This window comes from Berghia stephanieae, chromosome 13 (genome assembly GCF_034508935.2).
Source record: "Berghia stephanieae isolate SIO BIC M18660-M18661 chromosome 13, UCSD_Bste_1.3, whole genome shotgun sequence".
In the NCBI taxonomy this organism is placed as follows: domain Eukaryota; kingdom Metazoa; phylum Mollusca; class Gastropoda; order Nudibranchia; family Aeolidiidae; genus Berghia; species Berghia stephanieae.
In genome coordinates, this window is record NC_088372.1 from 31,370,709 (window position 1) to 31,378,053 (window position 7,345).

Here is a 7,345-nt window from a genome sequence, read left to right on the forward strand (position 1 = left end):
TACTACTATACTACTACTACTACTACTACTACTACTATTACTACTACTACTACTACTACTACTACTACTACTATACTACTACTACTATTACTACTACTACATATACTACTACTACTTACTACTACTACTACTACTACTACTATACTACTATTACTACTACTACTACTACTACTACTACTACTACTACTACTACTATACTACTACTACTACATACTACTACTACTACTACTACTACTACTACTACTACTATTGCTACTACTATTTCTACTACTACTACTACTACTACTACTACTACTACTACTACTACTACTACTACTACTACTACTACTACTACTACTATTAAGGGAATGTATTTGTCATCGATTCTGTCCCTTAGGTCAGGTGTGTCCAACACAGAGAATACAATTATAAGGACAACTACGTTGGAGACAACGTTTATCAAGACTTGATGGTTTCCACGAAAATCACAAATCACACCAACAAGCCACAACGCTTAATTAAAAGACAGTCCCGCGTGTTTCTGTCTTTGAAATGATAATTTTTCACTTAATCAATGGAAATGCATTCACTAAATACTTTTTAAAAAATTTTTTAAACCCCCAAAATTTTGAGCTTTTATATAGCGCAATATCCACCCAAACATGCTCAAGGTGCTTTACAAAGGGTCCTTAGCCAGCAGCAACACATAACATGTAGAACGAGACATGACACCTGTTAGGCGATATTACAATTTTTTCAACAGAAACAACGCTGTTAATGACCAGGTACTCATTTTACACCCGAGTACGGTGAGAGAATGTGAGTAAAGAGCCCTTTCCAAGGACTCCACAATGCGCTGAGCGAGGCTCAAACCCAGGACCTTCCGATCAGAAAGCGAGTGTTATACCACTAGACCACATAGCCGCACTACTTATAGACATAATAGCTTGTGAAAGTTTTCCTTGTTACAGTCGAGTGGAATGGTTGTCATTGTTGACAAATATCCCATACATGAATCTCCCACTACGTAAGTCAGGATTGGTGGATGCACATGAAACCCGACCTTGTGAAGAATTGCCAGAAGAAAGAACAGAAACTGTAGAAGAAACGTTTTTGGAGATGGCAACAGAACTCTCAGCAGTAGCCTTATAAGTCATTGGGTTTTTACAGTCGGGTTGATTATTGTCAGAAACATTATCATCAATTGTTTGATTAGAGTTTTTGGACATTTTTGTTTCATGAGTAACTTTGGACGTTGTATCATACACGTCTGTTTTTATATCTCTGTCAGAACTTGAGGATGTTCTGGTGTCGGTCGTCATAACATTAGCACACATGGATGTTTGAGAGAAAGTCTTTTTTGAGCTTGATGTGCTGGTAACATTATTTGTAGAAGTAGTGGTTGGTTGTGGTGTTACATTTGATGTACCTTTAATCAATTTTGGGTCACAACCAATGTTGTCATCATTGCTATGTCCAATATTAACATTTTTTGTTAGTTTGGCACCTATTTTATCTAAACTGTATGAATTTGAGGAATCAGTACTTGAGCTTGAAAGACTGCGTAGACTGTCATTAGATCTCAACGAGAATTGACTCTGTTGATTGTTTGTTTCTTGAGTTGTTTTATTTCCCTCTTCACGTTTTGTCTCGTTGTTACCATGTTTACTTTTATTTTTATTCTGCTCCACAGTATTATCCCTTTTGTGTAATCTAGGACTTACATTGGTTTTTGATTCTGAATTTTGAATTTGGAAAGACAGAGAAGTTTTATATTTTTTATCTGTATGAGTCATATTATCGGCATCTTTTTTGTAACTCAACAATACTGGCGTCACTCCCGCTGACTCTGACCTGCGTAAGTTGTGTCGTTTTGATAATGACGAGCCACCTGGAAATTTGCTACCAGGCTTTTGGATGGCGTATTCACTGTGCTTGGAATGAAACCCTAAAGGAGTGCTGGTTGTCATCAGGCCTCTTCTACTGGTTGAGGTAGATTCCATGTAAAATGGCTGCTGGAAAATAGCCCTTTCATCTCCCGTACCTTTCGTTTTCTTACTACTGCCCTTAATAAATCTCTTAGCCAATGATTGGTTATTGTTGTTTGAGATGGAGTATGTATTGTTATTGCCACTGCTTTGACTTCTGCCACTACTGCCACTGTTGCTGTCATCACTGGCACTGATACTGCTCGAGTAGCTGGTACCGCTGATGGTGCTGCAGTCACTTCTCATACTTGGCCTTCTTTGGCCACTTTCAATATCACCCAATTTGTCATCTCCATCCTCAAAACTGACATCTTTGGTATCATGACTTGAGACCCCACTGCCACTATCACCACCAATACTATCTACATGGCTAGAATCACTGATGCTTCCACTAGACATTTCCTCACTACAGCTTGTACTATCAGAGTGATAACTGCCAGTGTTTTTATAAGAAACTTTTTTCGTATTTTTTACCACTTTACCATCTGTGGATATTTTGATTTGGGGTAGTGAGGAATTTGCATTCATCCCATTCTGACCAGATTTCACTGCATTCACAACATTCTCATCTTCCACTTCCAATTCTGAGCATTCCAAGTGACTGCCCATGACAGAACTACTAACATTGTGGAAATTATGAGAAGCCAATTCACCATTTGTGCTTGAGTTTTCACAATCAGACTCTATGAAAAATGAAAGCTTTTCCTTCCCATAAGAAGACGAGGACGTTGTGGAAACAGACGACGATAACCTTTCATCCTCTGGCCTTGCTGACTTGACTTCTCGAAATTCCACTCCTAAATCTTCTGCCAGATTAGTCATACTTCCTTCTTCTGCCTTCTTGCGTAGTTCCTCCAAATCGTATGCCAAAATCCCATCACAGCGACCTGCATCTGAAATGCGTTGAGCACACCGTGTGATGTTATACATTTTTCTCATCCCAGTATCAGATGCTTCGGAAATAGTAGAAAGATCACTCTGACTTGACAACTCAAACCCTTGCGTGTCATCATGATCAACGTTGACATCATCATCTCCGTGAATGCGTAGATCTGGCCCAGACGAGTAGATTTCTTCTGTGCTGGCGTCGTGCTGCCATTGCGAGTCTGACAGACTGCTCGAGTCGAGAGTGACAGAGTCCCCTTCATCCCCAGTCTTACGAATGCTGTTTTTAGCCACTTGTTCTCTAAAAGCAAACTGATTTGACGGAGTAGAATTCAGGGTGCTAGGGGATGCAATTGCACTGTAGATGTCCCAATCACTTGAGACAGAGCTGCCAGTGGAATTTCGGAGGTCATCAGCTCTTGTCAGTCTTACACCTGGTAGTAAAGCAAGCAAAAAAAAAATATATATGAATAAATTTATAACTATATAGAATTATACATTGATTGGAACAGTCTTAGAACAACAAAAAAATATTGGAGAAAAAAAAGCAGAAACATTTGTTTTAATCAGAAAGACATTTATTGAAAAAAACAAAAACAAAACAAAATCTATAAAATATTCATCTTAAGGAAAGAAAAGAAAAGTACATCTAAATAAAACAAAAGAAAACCTCTAAATAATTCGATCAAGAAAATCTATTTAAAAAACTTTTCACAGTTTATTTTCAGATAAGAAAATTGAAACAAATCGATGACACAAAATAAAGTTCTAACGAGGAAAAACAACCTTAAAACAACTTGAGCTATTTTTTAAGGTCTAGAATAAAAACCAAATGAATCTATCATATAAAGGGTCCTACATAAAATAGAGAAAATTAAAAAAAACACTACAAAAAAACAAAAAAAAAAACAACAAAAACAACAAACAACAAAATAAAACAGCAAGGCCTCTAAAATAAGGGTTTTCAGATTAATTTCAATGATTAACAGTTAAAATGTCACGAGAAAAAATATATCTTAAACAGTATTATTATTTTCATTAATTTTTTTTTTTTTAAATATGGAGAGAAAACAACAACAATAACATAAGGACCCCCCTCCCCCCTTTCACAAAAAAAAAAATCAAACAAACAAAAAAAACCCAAACAAAACAGGGTCTTAAACGCGGTATTAGACTTAATTTCACATCAACTGATTGATACCTTTAAAACAAATATTGGAAAACAAAAAAATATTAAATAAAAAATACGAACCCACGACCACGTACACACATACACATACACACGTACACTCACACACACACACACACACACACACACACACACATACATACACAAAACAACAACCAAATCAAACTTGCATCTTTACTTTATCAATGTGGATCTTTCGTCTTTCAACTGGTATTCTGTTTCCTCTATGGCAACAATAACTAAATGAGAACGCATTTGTTTGTTTGTTTGTTTGTTTTTAAGGGTCTTACGGCGCTTGGAACACATTTAGGTCATATCAGTGCCAGTAAACAGGAAGAAAATTGGATAGTAAAGATATTCTAGATGTTCAATTATATGACTTGAGGAAGAAGTAAGACAAAGGGGAATGGATCAAATAGGGAAAAGATGTAGATTCCAAGAGCACACTGTCAGTGTACTCAGTTTGAGATCACCTAAAAGTCTCACCCAGGCACCAGCACAAGATCCCACTAAGAGGAATACAATAAAATGTTTACAAATATGTTAAAAATGAAAAAATAACAGTACATAACAGAGATGATTCACAAGGGGAAAAAATATCATCTCCCAAAACTATAACTATACATTCGACTGTTTCCCTCCCAGCCAAGGGTTTCGGCCAGGGTCAGGACAAAACCAAGTAATCTCATTCCAAGACAAAGACAGAAAGCAATTGGAAAACGGACACACTGGGATAGTAGACACAGCAAGGGCTCCCTGCCCACTATAGGAGGTCGGGAATGAGAAAATGTTAAAGTTACAAACCTTGTCTGATTAATCTCTCCTCTTCTTCCAAAAATCGTAGTTCTTTTAATTTGTGAGATAGGACTTTCTGCAATGAAGATTAAGTTGATATTGTTAATTAGAGACTCGCCTTTTCAATTTGGTATAATAAATGACAGAATGAACTAGATGAAGAAAATTCATTTTACCTCACTCAACCCTAACACCGACTATATCCGTAGTTTACCCGGGTTACTTTTACCCATGCCTATTTATTACATTGTTCTAAGACAAAGTATAGACGTAGTATCAAAGCTAATGTTTTTATTTTTTGCATGTTAATGATAGTTGAATAAAACTGTCTATGTACATGCTCATTTTTTATACATTTTTTCCAATTTTGAAAAGTAGCAAAAATCGCTAGGATTGAATTAGTTAAAACAAAAAAAGATTTCAGAATGATGCAATTTATTTAAGCTTTTGAAGTTAAAGAAATAAAACGTATATATATTATAGTTAAAGCTTAAAACTGATCTTAAGCACCATGTCCACAGTAACATAATACAATTTTAACATGACTGGTGACAAATAAAACAACATCAATAGTAACATCAACAATAACAACATCAACAATATCAATAAAAATAACACAACAGCAACAACAACAACATTGTAATGCAGATAAAATGTTCTACAAAGACACCTAACTTTCTTTATCTATTTATCCTTAGGAATATCTTTATGATATCAAATAACGATAATGCTTTTAAACAATCTACATTATTTGCTCAAAACAAACATAAACATTCTATTCAAAGATTGGATAATACTCTCGCTCATTCATATATTTGAATTAGGATTGAAAAGACGGCCGATCGGTCATCTGACATCATTTTTTGTTTGGTTTGGTGCGTATGAATACAAATCCAACATTTAAAAAAATAGGGCATTCCAAGTGTAGGTGTTGCTTTCTGAAATGTGTAGATGATGAAGAAGCAAACAATATTTTCTCAAATAATCAATTATAAATATCTTGAATTTATGGTTAAATAAAGCCTTTTACAACTTAATGTTTATTGAAATATCTAAGAATCTCACTTTTAGGGGTGGATCAGGGGTATTCTTTCAATTTTACGGATTTATTAAAATCGATATTTTTACCACTAAAAAAAGATCATTTAATAAATCCAAAGTCATGAAGGAATCCCAAAATGTACAATACGCACTCGGTGTCCTAAAATAAATAATCAATTTTAAGTCTTAGTATAAAAGTCAAGCTTAAAATCCAATATCAAACGTCAGGTTCACCCCTCTCATCATAGATAGAATGAAAATGATGTCAACCAGCTCTGTGTTATTGTTTTTAGTCAGCCATTTTTATTATGAGTAATTTTCACTGATTCTCAAACAGACAGTAAACGTACACCTAGTTAGTTTTGTGTGTTGGTACGGTTATATCCGGCTGGCAAAATGTTGTGAGTTTGTTTCTTTTTGTTTGTTTGTTTGTTTGTTTTGCTCAATGCACCACATTAATACTCTATGGAGACGACTTGTCACATATTAGATAATACATTGATAAATCACAGTATGGCTCCAGACAAAGCAGCAGATAGGACATTTAATTCGGATTTAATTCAGGTTTATAGATTGGTTCATGGTCTGGATAGGATAGACTTAGATAGTATTTATCTTATAAGGAAAGGTTAGAATTTCTTGACTTACCAAGTTTGAAATATAGAAAAGTTCGTGGGGATATATTTCAGGTTTATAGATTTTTGGATAGGATAGACTTTTCTGATTTTCTTTTTCATTTTCTAATGTTATTTTTACTAGAAGGGACAAGTTTAAGATTTTTGTCACTAGATGCAAAACAAACATAAGACAAAACTGGTTCGGTATTCGTATTGTCCTGTCCAGAAATAGAACAACTTGAAATTTGAAACAAAGAATGCAAAATCTATGGATTATTTCAAGGTGTTAGTAGACAGGGAATTATATGATGAGAGATTTATATATATCGAATAATACTTGTTTGCACCGCTGTTGACATGGCTTTCAATCTTGTATGTAAATATTATGCATTGTTACCTTATTATGGTTATCTTCTATATATATGTATGGATGGATGTGTGTGTGTGTGTGTGTGTGTGTGTGTGTGTGTGTGTGTGTGTGTGTGTGCTTTACATGTCACGGTTAAAGATATATGTTTGTCCATCACACATACATGAGTACATTTAAGTTGATATACTACCTTTACCACGTGTATCATTATTGTCATCTTTCAATCAATAGATTTCTAGCATTACAATTAATATTAAGGGCATTCAAGGGATTTTATCCTTTTTCGCCCTATGCCATATGTTATGTTATGTTATGTTATGTTATGTTATGTTATGTTATGTTAATACCTTCAGTTTGAGGTATCTCTCATGTAGCTCCACTTTCTTGCAGCAGTTTTCAAATAACACAACTAATCTGCATGAAAAAAAAAAGAAGAAGAAATTAAGTGAGTAGGAAAGTGCCAGAAGACAATAGAGAATTA

General features: G+C 34.8%; 1 protein-coding gene across 2 annotated transcripts in view; it reads right to left on the reverse strand.

Moving 5' to 3' along the window:
- Positions 1–254: 254 nt before the first annotated feature.
- LOC144959320 (uncharacterized) overlaps positions 255–7,345 on the reverse strand; it is a 120,252-nt gene continuing 113,161 nt past the window's right edge. For both annotated transcript variants that reach the window (XM_078891873.1, XM_078891872.1), the window contains exons 5-7: positions 7,212–7,278; positions 4,846–4,912; positions 255–3,286 (exon numbers count right to left, since the gene is read on the reverse strand). In XM_078891873.1, the coding sequence (XP_078747999.1) occupies positions 945–3,286; positions 4,846–4,912; positions 7,212–7,278 (2,476 nt within the window). In that variant the 3' untranslated portion in view covers positions 255–944. The remainder of the gene's footprint in view (positions 3,287–4,845; positions 4,913–7,211; positions 7,279–7,345) is intronic.